General features: G+C 35.1%; 1 protein-coding gene across 26 annotated transcripts in view; it reads right to left on the bottom strand.

The window, feature by feature from the left end:
• Dlg2 (discs large MAGUK scaffold protein 2) overlaps positions 1 to 19,306 on the bottom strand; it is a 1,893,126-nt gene that overhangs the window by 367,177 nt on the left and 1,506,643 nt on the right. For all 26 annotated transcript variants that reach the window (XM_063256338.1, XM_063256340.1, XM_063256341.1 and 23 more), the window contains one exon: positions 5,384 to 5,452. In XM_063256338.1, coding sequence (XP_063112408.1) covers positions 5,384 to 5,452 — 69 coding nt within the window. The remainder of the gene's footprint in view (positions 1 to 5,383; positions 5,453 to 19,306) is intronic.

Here is a 19,306-nt window from a genome sequence, read left to right as displayed (position 1 = left end):
AAACAAAATGGTTTTTCAGGAAGGTATACATGGTGGTTATAAATAATCATATCATTGTTCAACTATGCACAAGAATAAGGACTATTCAAAAACATCCTAAAAGTTCTGAAACCAAATTCCTCATTGGTTTCTGTGGCATCTCTTCAAGAAAGATTTCAAGTGTTTAGCAATGAGCGGCCTTGTTGTGTGAGACATTAAGCAGATATCCCAGTAGTTCTTGGTAACTACAGAACTGGTATGACATTTCTAGTATTGTTCTAATCCTGAAGGGTAAAACAGAAGACAACAGTATGGTCTTATTCCTTAACATTTCTATTCAGTATACTTCAAAGTGAATAAAATTACTTTAGTAGTTCATTCTTCTTTCTTAACACCCTTCTTTGGATTTTTACAGTGACTGCAAAAACAGAACGTTCCAAGACCTCAGAAATCATAGTGAGCTACACTTTGCATTTTAATGCTTTGGCCTTGAAATCAGCCACCTTATAATGAAAGTTATTTGTTTTGTTAATAACTAAACACACGAGAAAATTTGCTTATTCATTTGTTTTTTATAGCATTGGTATAGCAACAGCAGATGGCGTTAGAAATCAGAATTCATGTTAGAGAATCAGAATCCATGCTAGAATCACTAGAATCAGAATCCATGTTAGACAATCAGAATCCATGCATCCATACCCCTTAAATATTTTCTGAGGTCTCTGCAGTTTCCACATTTTTGTAACATAAATTTTTGGCATTCCTTAAAGTTTGCTGTGATGACAGCTTTTATATTTTCAGCTCTGCCCATGTAAACAAAGAAGATTACAAGGACGTTTTCTGGATTAAAGAAATTGGAAAAAAGCAATAGCAGACCTATAGAAATGGGAGTCAGGAAAATGAGGTGACAGCGCACTACAGCAGAGGTGGACACTGCTGGAACGCATGAGAAATGAAAAGGAAATGTGATGGTGAACTGGGAAAAGATATGGTCAGAGGTTACCTATCACTCTAATGAGTCCACTGAGGTTTAAACTCTACAGGTTCACCTCCCCCAGGGGGGAAGGGGGCCATGCAAATTCTCCCAGTCTTCTCAGTCAGCTAGGATCCGTTAGCAGATAAACAGAGATTCTAACCCAGAGCCTTCTCACCAGAGAGGCCTGTCTTTGCTGAACTACAAATTACAAACAAAAATAGTTTTTAGGGGAAAGAAGTTTGATTTCCTCTGAGCATTTCTAAAAATCAAATACAGCTAGCTGCTCACCGTCTTTATTTAAAACATTGTCTATAAGTAAATTTCAAATAGAAGGAGAGCAAAATAAAGAGGAGAGGGTCAACTGTATGTAGTATTTATACATTCCAAAGGTGTACAGAAATCCTCTCCATTTAATTCAACTTCCCTCCTTATTTTGGTACAGTCACTTAAATTTCTATGGAAAATAATGGCTCTGATTTTTGACCAGTAACCTTAGCAACTAAAAACCTACAATAATCCTTTCCTTTTAAGTATGAAAGGGCACATTTGCAAGTTGGTGCATTAATTAGCATATCGGACTCCTGTCTGACATTATCTAACAGGGCTTTTGGGATCAGAGTGCACAGTTATAATTAAGGAAGGTGAGGACTGATGCTAACTCTCTCCAAGTGTGGGTAGAGATGACTTGAGCCAACCAACCTCAAAGGCTAGCTAGAGAGAGCCCATATCTTGGGATATTATTAGAAGTCCAGAAGTGAAAATTTTTTTTTTTTTGTATTTGGAATCAAACTGGTGAACTCGCACTTGCCAAACAGACTCTTGTGCCACTAAGCTAAACACCCAGCCCTAAACAAGTGAAACTTTTGACTCTAAAGTATGAATGTTATAAAGTAGCCTATTCCTGTTCTCAGAGTCTGCTCTCAGTCCTGTCACCACTGTGACGTCTCAGAGTTTCCAGTGTCCTGATCAGCAGATCTGCTCTCTGCTGAGCTGAAGCCTTTCTCTGCAGTGCTACTGCACCGTGGAAGAGCTTTCTGTGGGTGAAATCCCTGGAAACGTTCCTCTAGATGTCACTCACACAGAATACCGGAGTTTGCCCTTTTCCGCAGTTTCTTTTTCAGTGGTTCCGACTACCCATAGTTAATCATGGTCTGAAAATATTAAATAAGTAACTCCAGATAAACAATATAAGTTTTAACTACTAAAGTTACGGCCACTATGCTTAATAGGTACTTGGTTAAGATGAAAAAGCACTAATTAGAAGGCTTGGTACTGTCTTCCCTTTTGAGAATCCATGGGGACTTAGGATGAATCTCCAAAGCAAGAGTGACTGTTGTCCAAAAATGTGAAAGTACTCTAGAGGTTACAGTACAAGAGTGGTCTTAAGCTGAGCCTACTTTTTTCTGCATCATTCCTCAATATTCTTCCATTAGCTTTTAGTTTTCCAGAAATATAACATGTTCATCTTTGATACTCTTCCATTTCCTTATTACTGTGGGATTGTCCCTTCTAAAACTCCATTAGCTTCCTTTTAATAGAATCACAGGAGGAAGAAGAGATTAAGGGGTGGGTGGTATCTGTCAAGTTCAACGCAAATCACAGAAGTACTATGAATGGGGATATTATTCTGCCTCATTTTGCCTGCTTTAGTTACAGATGATTCAGATATTAATTTAAGAACAATAGCAACTCTGAAGCAGAGGGCTCAATTAAATTGTTATGTTATCTCCACGGATCAAAGTAATTAGAAATTGGCAATATTTCCAATTATTTTTTGCCAAGTAAATATGAATTTAGGTGAAAATTCTGTCACTATATGGCCTTTTAAACTACATTCATTTAAAAAGTATCGTAAGTAGCTGCTTTCCACAAAAGCATTAGATTGAAGAGTTTTGCAAGAGTAGAATTTTCATTCTCAACTGACTGCCTTCAGTAAACATTTTAACACCGTAATGGGAAACCTGCTAAGGATTCATTGGTCTATGTAAAATAAAAAATAACTTTCCCACTATGTGTTCAGTGCAGCAATTATGTGTGACATTATGTTTCTATCAGATAGTCAGCTGGGTCTACGGAGCTTTAATGTTCTGGCCTTTGCAGACAATTACTGAGAATTTTTTCTCCTAAATATTTCATCAGTGAGAGATTACTTCAACTTCAAAGGTATTATTTTATATTCAGAAATATTTTACATAAACACATCTAGATTATACAAATAAATCTTGTTTTACTCTATAACACTTTGAGTGCTAGTACTTATTAAAAGTTTAGTATGTATCTGCTACTATTTTTAAAAGGTGCTAAGTTTTATATTATTTTGCCCTTTGACTATTTCAGTTTATCAGAGAACTAGAATTCGTGGTCACATTTACAAAATAATTCATTTATCTTAATTGGAATATGTACCAAAAAACTTTATTAGTACATTGTTAGTAGGAGTTTGCTAATAAAATGAAAAGGTTTTGAAATAGCTTTAGAAAAGGTAGGCGTAGGGATCTGTAAGGTGGGGACAAAGTAAAGGCTTCATTAGTTTTCTAGTCAATCCAGACTAGAAGCAGTTAAAACTTTGCTACAGAAATTCCGTTGGAAACAGTACAAGGACAGGACAGAGAAAGAGAAAAATCGGATATGGAGAAGCATCAAGGTAGCACAGGTGGCACTGGAAAATACAGAGTACAAAGAAAGCCAAGTGCACAAAGGCCCCATCTCCAACTGAATGCAGGGGAAGCAAAGGAATGAGATGGGTGCTTACCGACTGAGGAAAGCTCTTATTCAGTATGTACTCAGATGCACTAATGCACATACATTTATAGCTATACATATGCATGCATTCACGCTAGGGTCACTATATTATCCACTGTAGAGTCAGTATAATACTACAATAGATAGTCTCACACCCCCTTTCTAACTCTAAGTTAACCATGAATAAGGTGTCCCCTTTGTCAGTCAGTTACTCACCCCAGAAATAAAACCTTGTCAAGGACAAATAAACAGACAAAAAGAAGCTACACATGGATCACCGGAAGAAATGGTATAGGCAGGGTTGCCTAATAATTAATCAAGTTATGGCAAGTTCTGGGCAGGGGAAAGGGTGTCTGATCCCCTAAAAATGGGGCCAGGGACAAAGGACCCACAGGTGTTCCATCTTTATGGAGTCCTCTAGTCTGATTCTTATCAGAGGGCTATCTTCTCCTTTTCCTGCTTCCAATAAAGTCATCCTTTTCTAACTTCATATCTTTAGCACATTTCTGTTACTGAGTTAAAATCTCAGTGAGCTGCTTGCCCCAGTGAAGCAGTGGTGCTTGTCCCGGATGGCAAAAGAAATGCTATTAAGTAGCATTGCTAGAGGGAGTCTTTGCATTTAGGACCAAAATGTGGACTAGTAAGCACCCTGAGATCTGTGTTCACACTCCTACCTCTACTATAAATACCTCAACCACATAGGATCTGCATAGGCTCCCAGATTATTCCAAACAGGAGATTTTAAAGTGACTTCTAAGGGTAGAGTCAGTTCTAGCTCATTTTTTAACCCTAGAAAATTCTTTCCTACGAGTAACTTGGACTGGATATGGTTTGTTAATTGTGTAACTAGTATTCTGCTCAACAGTCTTTTCGTTCCGCATTGCAGAGGGCACATTTGCATAGTAGAGTCAGACTAGCTCGCAAATTGAGGCAGTGCTGCTGCTTATTTAAGTGCCATAGGAAAATGATTTAACCCTTCTGAGAATCAAGGTTTAGAAAAAATATAACTATGTCAGGACATTTTGGAAATGAAGTCAGATAAGTTAGAGAGAACCTGGTACCCGATAACTACTTAATAAATGTTAAGAGTATTTTTCCTTTTCTCTTGAAAGAATATCAATGAACTTGTGTCATTGCTCAAATATACACAATTGTTTCACTGAGCTTAAGAGTCATATCTGGGGCTGAGGATACAGCAAAGCAATGTTAAAAGTTGTATCTTCTCTGAAGCCACACTCATCTGCCTCTCCTACCCCTTTGCTGCCTGTTCTCTATCAAATGCCCTTCCTGGATTCTCCATTCACCCCTTATATATATCTCTTACACAGTGTGATGCTTACATTGTATGCAAGTACGTATTTGCATTTCTGTTATTCACATAAGACAATGAACTCTACAAAAGGAAAGATGAGATCTTATTTTGCTTGTTAAATCTAGTAATTAGCACAATGTCTGGCATGTGACATATGGTTGTTTGCTGAGAAGGGAGAGTGGGAGGGACAGGAGGAGAGAGGAAGAGAGAAGAAGAAAGTGAAAGAGAAGAAGAGGAAAGAGGAAAAAGAAAGGGAAGGAAGAGAAGTGGGATGAAGAAGAGGGCGGGAGGGAGATGGGTGAAGGAGGAGGGACATGTTTTAAGGCTCAGAGCTTGCACAGTTTAGTTTAAGAGGAGATGTGCTGCTATCATACCCTTCCAGAGAGATGGCCCGCTGAAGAGTCACCGAAGGCTGACGGGTTGCAGTGCTGTGTTGGGAATGACTGCAAGAAAAAGAAAAGACAAAAACAGATCATTCATTTAAAATTATTTACAAAAAATAAGTAAAATGTCTTTGTACATTTTAATCAGTCTTATTATCAATAAAAGTATCGATCCTGAAAGGAATGCGGTGGTGATTAAATCCTGGTGATAAGCAGAATCATCCACATAAACACTGTGCTCTACTCACAAGGAGTTCACATTTTTATAGACTGACTTTGGCACATGTTATTGCAAAGTAAGCTGCAAATGAGAGGCAGAAATGAAAAGAAACAAACATATTTAGAAAAGGGAAACCCTCAGAGTGAACTAGCACAGTGTAAAACACATATATTTTGTTATGATTCATGTCCTTTTTAATTTTTAGTTTATTTATTTTTTTGGTACTGGCACTCGAACTCAGGACCTTGTGCTTGCCAGGGAGGTGCTGTGCTGCTGAGTTACATCCCCAGCAGCATGTCCCTTTTTAGCTGCAGAATATGTTTCCCAACAAACTTTATACAAAGCCTAATTTATAAACCAGTGTAATATTTAACTATTATACATTTACATAGTAATTCAAGTTTGTAATACTTATTTGTAAAATTAATCAGTAATATTTCAGCTATTAAGAAAACATAAAACCTTGAAAAATAGAACTTCCAGTTGCATATCAATCTTAGAATTTAATGTAATTCCTTATTTTGTTTTGGTTGCAGATAACAAGGACAGATTTTGCAGATAAGTAGTTCAAATAAAATGACAGTATCTATCATTTACTGAGCACTTATGTTGACTATCTTTTAAATGTTTTATAAGTTGATGTCTCTTACTTCTAACAATTTTATGAGGTAAACTTCACTTAAATGATAGGGAATTTGAGACCCAAAGAGGGTTAGAAGCGTGCTGACAGCAACATGGAAAACACCCGTGCTTGAATTCTGGCCTGATTGATTCTGTAGTTATTATTCTTAACCAGTGCAACATACTAATTTTTCAGACTTGCAAAAATTTGCTTTGTAGTCTCAGAATATTCTTTAATTATAAATATGTGGAAGAGAATCTGAGAAAGTCATGGTAATTAAACAGCAAGCATGTATACAACTGACTGTGTAGTTATAATTTGGAGAATTAAGTTTCTATTTGAGTTGGAATGTTAATTATGCATACATGTGGTATATGAACATGTGTATATATACACATATATTTAAAGAGAAACTTGTTTCAAATTTTGCAGTATATTAAGAACCTTCACAAAACTGATTTTTCAGCATGCCCTAGGACATTGCCATGAAGGTCAAATTGTAGCTTGAAGAAATTTTTAATCAAAATCTAGATCACTACAAGTGAGAGGGGTGTCTCTCTGTAATTAGTATTTGATTGTGACATAGATGACATTTGTCTAAGGCTAAGGGAGCAAAATTTTGAGACTGTAGCTAATACCTAGAGAACGGTCTTTTCCAAATCATGGACGGTACTTTTATGGTTCTGTGTCTCTCACAGTGCCAAGCAGATATTCAAATATTCACTGGTTTGATTCCAATATTCACTGTTTTGATGCCCAGAGAAAAGACAGCTTGGCGTGAAGGACTTGAATAGTGAGGTCAGACTGTCTGGGTTCAGATACTGATTTAAGTTACATCTACCGATGTGACTGACCAGTTTAACCTTACTTAACATGCTCTACACACCGGTCCTTGTCTGTGAGACTGGGATAGTAATAGAGTTTTCCTCACAGGATTGTTTTAAGGACTGAATGAATACACTGTCTAGACCAATGGCTGTCACTTGGTGAAAGGTATCTGTTAAATAGATAAGCTAATAAATTTAGTAACTATGTACTAGAAGATGTTCATTATTAAATAAAAACAATGATTTACATTCCTTCAGTTAGCTATATGGTCAACACCATAGGTATATATTTCTGTATGAAATATAATTTTGGCAATAATAGTGAATGAAAATACATTTTCTATTATAAAACATTATAAAATCAATAAAAATAAAAATAAGATATTTAGGACTAACAAGTTTAGCAGTCTAAGTGTATGAGAATCATAAGTAATAAAATGTATTGTAAATGGGATTCATGCTAAGTGAATAGATTTTAGCTGTTCTTGCCTCAAAAACAAAAAAGATACCTCTATGAGATGATGAAAATGGTAATTTGCTGCATTAGAGTAATGACTTTACCATCTCTATGTGCTCCGTAACATCGTTGTATACATTAAATATTACAGTAAGTTTATTTTAGCAATTAATTGAAATAAAAGAGAAAGTAACAGAATAGTTACCTGCAATTCTATCACCTTCTTTCAGCTTTGACAGAGCTATTTCTTTTAATTCTTATGGCTTTATAGGGTAAGTATAAGTATGTGTGTTTTATATATAAGAAAACAAAACAAAATAATGTGTGGAAAGTAACAATTTGTAAATATGGAGCCAGTTTTGTTTGCCAAGTATGTTAGCATTTCATTCTCTTTCACTATATTTCTATATGTTCACCTGTGCTTCAGTTATAAATAAACACACACACACACCCACCCCTATATATTTTTATGTATACAGAGTATACAACTTCAAAACTTTTGTTTTTCCTAATGTATTTAAGCATTTCTAATAATATCTCTACAGTATTTTGGTCTTATTTAATATTACTTCCTATGAATTTATAATTTATTTAATCATTCTATTTTATAGCTACATATTTAGGTTATTTCTATTGTTTTAATATCATTAATTGTGCTATAATAAACACACTGATACCAATTACTTGTTTTTTTATTTTATGATTTCTTTTAGAAGCATTCCCAGAATGGAAACATTTATTAGGTTCTTGATTTATGTTATTAATTACTTTTCAGAAAACTTGTACTATTTTACTGGTTATAAAGATACTGTATCTCTACCAGTTTCACCCCAACATTTTACCCCAATATTATAAGGACAGGCACCATCATGGGCCCCTGGCTCTGCGAGACCTGTGTGGGAGACAGGAACACAGAGGAAACAGGTGCCCTGTTCTCCTCCCCGCAACATTGCTCCCAGGCCCCTGGTTCCACAAGAGCCACAGGGAAGGAAGGAGCACAGAGGAGCCACATGCCCCTCCCCTGCCACCATGCCACTGGGCTACCCGACCACGGGACCCATGCAGGAGGCAGGAGCAAAGAAGCCTTACGTCCCTTCCCCCGTAGCCCAGGCACTGCGCCTTCTGAGTGCCAGGGAAGAGGACAGCAGACAAACTACCAATGTCAGCCAGCTCTCATGCTGAGATGTGCACAGCACAGGCTAGCAGAAGCGACAACATAAGATTGACCTAATTGAAGATGAGATCACACCCAGTAGGAGAATTTAACTCCAAGATTAAAATGTTATCTACCACAGAGACTAGGAGAGTGCCAGTCTTTAGTGACAGGCTTTGGGAAGGTAAGAACTGATCAGGGATTTTTGGGGATCCATTTGAAGGCATAGGGTAAGGCTAGGAAGATCATAGAGTCTGTAACTATGGCAAGAGACTAGGTTTGGTGGGTATGATCTTTAGAGGGGGTGAGATGGCCAAGGGTATGCTTGAGGTCTTGTACTTCTGTTACATCTAGAAGAAATTAGTGGAAATAAAAGTAAGAGAAAGTAACAAAATAGCTATCCATAATTCCATAACCTTCTTTCAGACTTTACAGAGCTATCTCACTTAATTCTCATGGCTGGGAGAGTAGGGATGAGTAACGTTACTATACTGAATTACTGTAGGTGAGTATCTCAGTAGTTTAAGTGTCCATAAGATCATTGACTTCTTTGCTCTGGTTAAGGGCTCTTCATGCCTTGTTGTTAGGTTTTGTCAGTATCCAGTTGATATTTGACACTTTTTTTTTTTTTTTTGCCAACTTTACTACTGTACCTATGGTGTTATAATTGTTGCTGTCACTTGGTTTTCAATGTTTGCCAATGTCTGGATTGCCTTTGTGTCACAAACAACACTGCAGCTCACTCTTGAAGAACTGGGTACCGAGCCAAAGAAGGTGTAAACCCCAGCAAATATGTAAACAAAAAGAGAAACGTGAAAAGGAAATAAGAAAAGGCACCCCCAAACTCCAAACTCCCCCTAAGCTGGTTTTGGGGGAAACAAAAGAGAGGAAATCATGAGCCATGCAGTGGGAAAATTCAGGAAGATTTCAGTGCAGGTAAAATAGTTTAGTAGAGTGCTTGAGAAGTTGAAAGGAGATATATCTAATCAGAAAATGACCCTAATCAAACAAATGATTGGTGAGTTTAGAAAAGACTAATAAAAACCTAATGGAGCTAAAGAAATAGATGCAAAACATGAATGTGCAGCTTTGAAAAAAATGGAGGTCAATAACAAAAGCTCTGAATAGAAATCCTGGAGATTAAAAATATGACAAAGTATAGACAGCAGAAGTGACCAGTATGAAGACAGCATCAGGTCTAGACGGCAGGACTACAGTCAGTAATCAGTTAATGAGAAACACCTTATAAACAACAAGAGGACATGAAAAAAATGGATCCAACAGTTGTCATATGACTCAAAGAAGACTAATGGAAGAGTAATTAGAAGACAGCACAAAGGACGTAAAAATCCTATTTACAGAAGTAATAGGGAAATACTTTCCAGACACAGATAAAAAATTTAACATACAGATAATGAGGCATATAGAATACTGAGCAGCCATTATCAGGAAAAAAAAGATACTCTGTGCCACATAATAATTAAAATACCAGAAATACAACATAAGGACAGAAGCTTAAGTGATGTTAGAGAAAAGCAACGAATTACTTAAAAGAAAAACCTCATTAGAATTACAACAGGCTTCTCAGGGCAAACTTTAAAGGCAAGGAGAGCTTTGAATTAAGTGTTTCAAGGTCTAAAAGGAAATAACTTCAAACCCAGACTGTTTTACCCTGTAAAACTACTTTTCCAAGTTAATGGAGAAATAAGATAGTTCCATGATAAAGAGAACCTGAAGAAATTCATGACCACCAAAGACTGAAAAATTCTTGAGGATATCCTAGAAGGAGACAATGTAGCAAACAATGTCAAAAGGTTCAATAAATATAATATATCAGGTGGGACTAGCGTTAAGTACAAGGAAAAGAAGCTAAAACAGCAACAGGAAAATAATACAATGATAGGAATAAGTCAACACCTATCAATTACAACTATCAATGTAATGAACTCAATTTGCCAATCAAAAGAAACAGATTAGCAGAATGATCAAAAACAAAATCCAATGATATGCTATATATAAGAAACACATTTATCACAAAAGGAAATCTATAAACTAAAATCAAAGAATAGAAAACAATATTCTATGCTATGGGAACCTGAAAACAAGTTGGAATAGCTGTTCTTCTATTTCAGAAAGTGGAGTTCAGGGAAAAGCTGATCAAAAGAGGCAAACAAGGTGGGCATAGTGGTGCATATCTATAAAAACAGCACTTGGGGAAGCTGAGGCTGGAGGATCACTATAAGTTCCAAGCCAGCCTAGTGAATTCAAGGCCAGCTTGAACTACATTGTGAGACTCTGTCTCAAAAAACAAAACAAAACAAAATAAAACAAAACAAAAAAACAGGCAAAGAAAGACATTATATGCTGATTAATGGAATTATTCAACAGGAAGAGGTAACAACTATAAACATATATACACCAAACCATTGTACACTCAACTTCATAAATAGGTGAACTACACAAACAAAAAAAATCAAAATTGAATGAAACCTTTAAACAAATGAACTCAATAGATAAACAGTGTTCCAATGACAATAGAGTATACCTTTTTGTCAGTAGTATATGGTACTTCCCCCAAATAGATCACATACTAATAAAGCACACCTAAGTATATACAAAAGAATTAAAATTTTATCATGTATATTATCAAGTTACAGTACAATGAAACTAGAAAGCAATAGCAAAAGAAGCCACAGAAACCATGCAAACATGGAAATTAGCATTTATTTACATAATCAATAGATCACAGAGGAAAGAAGAAATAATTCAATTCCTAGAATTATATAATAATGCCATGATAACATGCCAGAACTTATGCAACACAGCCCTATAAGGGAAGTTTACAGTTGTGAATGCGCACATCACAAAAACAGAAGGAGCTCAAATAATTAATCTAATAATGCAAGGTCCTAGAAAAGCAAGAGCAACCCAAATTTAGAACTTGTACAAGGCAAGAAATTGTAAGGATCAGAGAGAAATTAAAAAAGGAATACAAAGAATCAGTGACTAAAAAAGGAGTACAAAGAATCAGTGAATCAGAGCTGGTTCTTTGAAAGAACCAAAAAAATAGACAAACCTTTAGCTAATCTTATAAAAAAAAGGAAACAAAGGACACAAATCAATGAAATTAGAAATGAAAAAGTTGAGATCATAACAGATACCACCAAAATCCAGAAAATTATTAGCAAATATTTTATAAGCATGTATGCCAAAATACTGGAGAACCTAAAAGAAATGGATAGATTCTTATATACATATAAAATACTAAACCAAACCAAAAAGATTGAAAATTCTGAACAATCTAATAACAAGCAATAAAATTCAAACAGTAATTAAAACACTACCAACTAAGAATATCCCAGAACCTGATAGTCATAGCCAAATGCTACCAGTACTTCAGGGAAGATCTAATACCAATGTTTCTCAAAATCTGTAATGAAATTGAGAGGGAAGGAGTACTTCCAAAATCATTCTTAGAAGCTAACATTATCCAGATCCTTAAGCCAGACAAAGATCCAATAAAAAAAGAGAATCACAGGCCAATCCCTAATGAACATAGATGCAAAAATCCTTGATAAGATATGGCAAAGAGAATGCAACAAATCATCAAAAAGAGCATACACAATGAACAAGTAGGCTTAATCCCAGGAATGCAAGTATGGTTCAACATATGCAAATCAATAAATGTAATTCTTCACCCCCCCCCACACAACAGAAAAAAGAATCAAAACTTCATAATCATCCCAATTGATGCAGAAAAAATCTTTGACAAAATCCAACATCAATTCATGATAAAAAAAAACTGTGAAGAATATAGGTATAGAAGGACCATATCTGTATTTACTAAAAGCCATATATGACCGATCTATTGCCAATATCATATCCAAAAGGGGAAAACTGCTAGTTTTCCCTCTAAAATCAGGAAGAAGACGTGGATGTCCATTTTCACCACTCTTGTTAAATAGTCCTTGAAACATTAACCAGAGCAATGAAGCAAGAGAAAGAAACAAACAGGACACATAGAGGAAAGAATGAAATTAAAGTATAATTTTTTGAATGTGATATGATCCTTTACCTATACAACTCAAAAAACCTTCACCAAAACTTTTAGAATTAAAAACCAAATTCAGTAATGTAACAGGATACAAATAAAGACAAAGAAACCAATAGCAGTTTTTAACACTAAAAATGAACCTACTGAAAAGAAATTAGTAAAACAATATCATTCACAGTAGGATCAAAATAAATACTTAGGAGTTAAACACGGAAGTGAAAGACCTCTATAATGAAAATTACATCACTTTGATTTATGAAGACATTGGAAAACGGAAAAATATCCCCTGTTCTTGGACAGACAGAACCAATATACAGTAAATCCCTGATGTATGAATGAGTTCTATTCTGGGACAATGATCGTAAGTCAAATTCATTCTTTTTTTTTTTTTTTTTTTTTTTAAGAGGAAAAAGAGAAAAACACAAAACAAACCAAAGCGGCGTAAGGGTACACGCAATACAGAACTATAAAACAAAACAAAACAAAACAAAACAAAACAAAACAAAACAAAATAACAGTAAGAAATTACCTGCTAGTAGATTACACACTATCTTCTTGAAAATAGTTCCTCAAATCACAGTATCAAAGAACACAAGGTGGACATTCAAACAGGGAGACTGCAAACAGCTGTGTTCAATGTTCCAAAAACATTGATAAAGTCAGCTATTTAACACCCCCAAACACACTTGCTGTTATATCCGTTAGAGCTCTTTTTCTTTTTTTTTTCCCTCTCTTTTTTACAACAAAATTTACACATCTTGGATTTTATTACTCCTTAGTGCTTATTACTTTCTTTGGGGGGGGGGAAGAATACAGTCAAATATGGCAAAACAAAGCTGTCAGTCAATACCAAGGATAGACATAGCACATGGTGTAGAACAGAGTACAAGTTTATCAACAATGGTTATCAACGTTGTCCCTTGTTTCCTTAAAAAGAATTGTCTATCTTATTAGATATTATAAAGTTGGACAAAACAGTAGAGAACAAGACCAATAAAACTTAGGCATTGTAAACATTACAGGACTTCCAAAGAAGACAATAGTCAAACCAGAATGGGTATCTTAGTGAATCTTATTGTCTTCAAAGTAGTTGCCTATGTCTTCAAACTTGATACTATCATATAGAATGGAACAGAGTGTAATCAGTCAAAACAAGATCGTGGGAGTACTACAGGACTTCAAAACAAGTTAATAGGAAATCGAAAAGAGTTACTATTTATATATCCTAATTTTTTTTGAATTTTTTCTTTAATTAAGACAAACATAAGAAATGACTAAATAATTTTTTTTTGAAACAATAAGGGGGAGATTGAGATAAAACAGGACATAACAATATAACAATAGAGGTCACAGCATGACTGTTTCAACAACCTAGTACTTCACCACCTTATAACCTGACTTAATAGTAGTTACCATAGTGTCTTTTTCCTTGAAATATTTGGATAAAACTTCATATACTCTAGCTTCAAATATTTTCATATCAAGAAGCCCAGAATAAAGCCTTTCTAATTAATGAGTGAAAACTTTATAAGGCTTCAAGGCCACCTAATGGGGAATCATGATTACCACATATTTTTATATATTTGAATCATTATTTACATTAGGGAAACTATTCGGTATTCACACATGCGAGATTGATTTATTTCACTAATGAATATGGTCTCAAGCTGCGCCCATTTATTGATAAATATCTCAATGTGATCCTTCTTTATAGCTGAATAATACTCCATTGTATAGAAATACCACAACTTTTTTATCCATTCCTCAGTTGATGGGCACTTGGGTTGTTTCCAAGATCTGGCGATTACAAATTGTGCTGCTATAAACATAGGTGCACATATATCACTGTGGTATGATGCTTTCAGTTCTTCTGGGAATATGCCTAGAAGTGGAATAGCTGGAATAAATGGGATTTCCAGTCCCAACTTTTTGAGAAATCTCCAGACAGATCTCCACAAAGGCTGTACCAGTCTACACTCCCACCAGCAGTGCAGGAGAGTTCCTTTTTCCCCACAGCCTCTCCAGCATTTGTTGTCGGTTTTCTTGATCCTGGCCATTCTTTCAGGAGTGAGATGGTATCTCAGTGTGTCAAATTCATTCTTATCTGTCAAAGTGAGCTTTACACAATGCACCTGTGAAAGTTCACAACTCAAATGTTCATAAGTTGAGGGTGTACTGTTAACAAAATGACTATACTTCCAAAACAGATTTTCAGATTTAAAACAATCACCATTGAATTACCAATGGCATTTTTCACAAGTTTAGAGAAAACAATTCTAAAATTCATATGGAAGAGAAAGAGACCTAGAATAGCAAAAACAATCCTAGGAAACAAAAGCAAAGCAGGTGGCATTACAATCTTAGAGTTGAAGTTATATTATGAAGCTATGATGTTTAAAACAGCATGGTACTTGCACAAAAAGATATGTGGATCAATGTAACAGAATAGAAGAAGCAGCAACAATCCTAGGCATACAGAGCTGTTTGATCTTTGACAAACCATTTAAAAACATATACTGGAGGAAAGATAGCATCCTTGGGAAAATTGAATATCTACATGCAGAAAATTGAGTCTAGAGCCATGCATCTCACCATATACTAAACTAAACTAAAAACAGAACAAAGATCTAAATGTTAACATAGAAGCAATCTGCTGAAAAATAAAATAAGTACAACTCTTGAAGATATAAAAGTAGTTAAGGACTTTTTGAATAAAACACTGGTGGTACAAGAAATAATGCCAAGAATTAACAAATGGAGTTTTATCAACTTAAAAAAGTTCCTGGCCAGCAAAAGAAACAATTAACAGAGTGGGAAACAATCTATAGGGTAGAGAAAAAGTTTTGTCAGTTATTTCTTGGACAGAGGACCAATATGTAGAATACATAAGGAACTAAAAAAAAATTAGACTCCTCCAAATACAAGATCTGATTAGCAAATGGGCTACCAAAATGAATAGACAGCTCTCAAAAGAAACAGTGCAAATGGCTAACAAATACATGAAAAAAAATTCAACATCACTGGCCATTTGAAAATTGCAAATTAAAACTACTTAGAGATACCATCTTGTCCCAGAAAGAATGGTCATCATCAGAAATTTTAATAATAACAAATGCTTATGAGGATGTGGGGAACTCTACTACATCATTAGCGAGAATGTAAACTAGTATACCCACTATGGAATCAGTGTGGAGACTCCTAAAAAAATAAAAATAGAAATTTCATTTGACCCAGCTAGCCTCCTTCTAGAATGTTCCCACAAAAGTTAAAATATATGCATATCCATGTTGATAGCAACACAATTGATAATAGCCAGATCTTAGAACAGTGTATATGTCTACCGACAGATAAGGAAAAGGTAGTATTTATACACAATGAAGTACTATTCTGATATAAAGAAGGATAAATAAGAAGAATACAATTTGAGAAAATTTTAAGTTAAATAAGTCAGCCACAAGTGTAAATATCACATACTTTCTCTTATAGGAGAAATTGAAAGTTGATAGATACCAATGAGGAGCAAAATGGAAGATATATGAATAGGAAATGGAGAGAGGTTCTGATAGGTTCTCAAATTACTTACTTTGTTGTTTCAAAAACATTTTGTTATAAGTGATAATTTTTAAAATCTGTATCACTAGTTTCTCTTAATTGAAAAGAACATTTTGTGTTATATCTGTTTTCTTGTTTATAAGAGGGAATAATTTTTGTTGATATCTTATGCTCTGAGTAACCACTTTGGGGATAATGATACACTGTGTATTAACTATTGTTATTCTCTTGTTATGCAATTTTGTTTTATTTTTGCATAAAATAGGAAAAAACAAACAAAAGAGGGCTGTCTTTACAGCATTACAGTTTGAAAAATCCGTGCAAATTTTGTATATGCAAAATGAAATTCAGATTTGCAATGAACACTTTTTATTAATGAGAATGAGTATTTTTCTTGCATGCTTATTTGCTACTTACATTTCTTTTGTGCAAACTGTCTAAGCCTTTCCTTTACCATTTATCTTCCACTAGTTCAGACAGCACAAATGGATCTTGGGGAATAATCGATGATACTCAGTAACTAAGATTAATGAGTAACTGGAATTCCTGATAACTTCCTCATTATTAGCCCAAACTACAAAATTAAGAAAAAATTTGTGTAATTTCACTTTGCTTGCTATTATTTTATAACTAATTATTATTCTCTTCCAAATTATCTTAATAATGTCTCTTTTAAAGATTTAGTGACACTAAACTGCAAATAGTGTCATGAGGGCTCACAGAATTTGACCTCTAATATACATGCAAAGTCAGCCAGTTTCTCCTAGAATACAAGCAGATCTTTTTGCAACATGTAATTACCACTGTATTTGAGATGAAAAATGCAGTGACTTATATGACAGTCAAAACCTAGAGACATATGTGAGTTTTTGTTATTCCCAAATAACAATGTTTGAATCATACTTGTGGGGGGACATTTGTAGCAGGTATTAGGAATTATCTGATAGTGATAATAACTTATATTTAAAGAACAAACAAATAAATTTCTTCCCTTTGGAACCAAACATTCTTTATTTCCCCTCATTTATTAGCTAATAGATAGCGCAGTATATTATAGTGCTACTATGATTAAAAATTATAGGTAGACTGCACCTGACTCGCTTCCTCAGGCAAAGACAGGCAGATGAAATTATGAGCACTGCAGAGAACAAAATCTCAGGTAGGAAAGCACAACTTAAAGCTTTTCATGCTACAGAGTTAAGGGCTTGTTAGGTTCTTCATTTTAAGAGTCCCTACCCAGGAATTGCTACCCTCCTCCAATGGCCACCATTTTCCTACACACAGTCAAGTACCTCTCTCTAAACAGCCCCTGCATGGCAGGCCTTGCACCTCTCCACCACAGCTGACACAGCCCTCTGAACTGCCATCCATACATTTCCCTAAATATCCGTAATAGTACTGGCACCTAGATCACCATGACTTCATCACATGCCTGTTTCTTCAAGTCATGTGTGCTTTCGGAGTGAGATACTGGGTTTACCATTTGTATAGTCTCATCCCAGGCTGACACAGAAAGATACTTCATCAATGTATTTTAGAGCACGAGTCCAAAGATTGAGTTACAAGCTATCTGAAAGTCCCACAGCCTATCTTTTAAAAATCTTGTAACAATATTTAGAATTGGGTACTATATCCATGTTTCACAGAAAATAAAGAAAGCTCCAATCTCCCAGTAAGGAGATGCCAAGAGAGGCAGCAGACTGGGTGGCTCCCAGTATCTGCTTCTCTGAGACAAAGCATCTTATATCACAGAAAGGTGAAGCTCAACCTCTCTGTAACCAGTCCACTTCCAGGACCTGACACAGGTAACCAAATGCTTAACAAGGACAAATTTTGTTTTTATATCTGTTTTTGGTATAAATCACCAGAAAATTTTCACCATATATGCTAAACTTTTATGTCAGTGGCTTGTTTTTATAATCACCCCTAGGTAAAGGAACTTCTCTGTGTTCTCTACACTACATCAAGAGGAGGCCTAGAATTGATGAGGATTTAAGTAGCAATGAGGAGTGGGTGAGTAGGATCAGCATGAAGACAGCTCAGTACCATGTCACAGTATGGACACTAGGGAAGAAGTCCTTGTTGTCCCCAACTTCATATTTAGGTAAGAAGCTGAAATACTAACTTAGGTAACTGTGGAGATAAATTGTGCCAATGGCATTTAAGATGCACAGAGAAGTATCTGCCCCATCATGTGTCTAAATCGTGCTATTACTGAATAAAACTAAGTCACTGGACAATATAATCTTCTACCCAAGAACTCTGATTTTCCAAATGAAAGATTCTCAAGCTGCTGCCTAAGGAAATGGCATTTGAATGGCATAAAACATGCATTTCTAGTGCTTGTGTTAAATTAAAATTTTAAAGTATCTGAATTGAAATTGTTCTATTACACATGAAACTTAAAGGACTAGCTTGTGATAATAAATGGAATGCTAATTTTCTTTTTGGAAGCAGTGAAAGGCAAGATATGGTTTTTTCAATAGATTGTAATATTAAAGTTATTATTTTTTAATGGGGAACATAAAACACTTTTGTGTCCTGTATTAATGAAATGATAATAATAAAAGTACCTCATGTAACTTGTAAAATATCATTCATCATTATAATACTCTCTGTATACTCAATATTGTCTTTTTTCACTCGCATTTCTAAAGGGCAATACATTCAATATTTCATTTTTTTCTTGAATACTTATCTCCATCATTTATCTCTCTTAATGTTTTCTTTTCATTTTCTGTTTATTTTGTTCCCTGTGTGGCTCTGTGAATGTGCATTTAAGTTGTCATCATTTTTTTTTTTTGTACCAGGAATCAAACTCAGGACCTCGTGCTTGCCAGGCAGGCCCTGTGCCACTGAGTTATGTCCCCAGTCCAGCCATCTAAGGAGAGTACATTTTGGATATCCAAGCAGAACTTCAGATGCAACATAATAAAACATCATCTTCCTCTGGCAAGTTGGGTATTCCTCTGTGGTTTCATTGATACTTGACATAAATTTTCTTGTATAATTATTTATGTACACTGCTT

This window comes from Cavia porcellus, unplaced genomic scaffold (assembly GCF_034190915.1).
Source record: "Cavia porcellus strain 051 isolate PalLab524CR breed Dunkin Hartley unplaced genomic scaffold, mCavPor4.1 scaffold_9, whole genome shotgun sequence".
NCBI classification, from domain to species: Eukaryota; Metazoa; Chordata; class Mammalia; order Rodentia; family Caviidae; genus Cavia; species Cavia porcellus.
The sequence above is the reverse complement of the archived record's forward strand: the minus strand, read 5'-3'. Positions and strand labels throughout refer to the sequence as shown.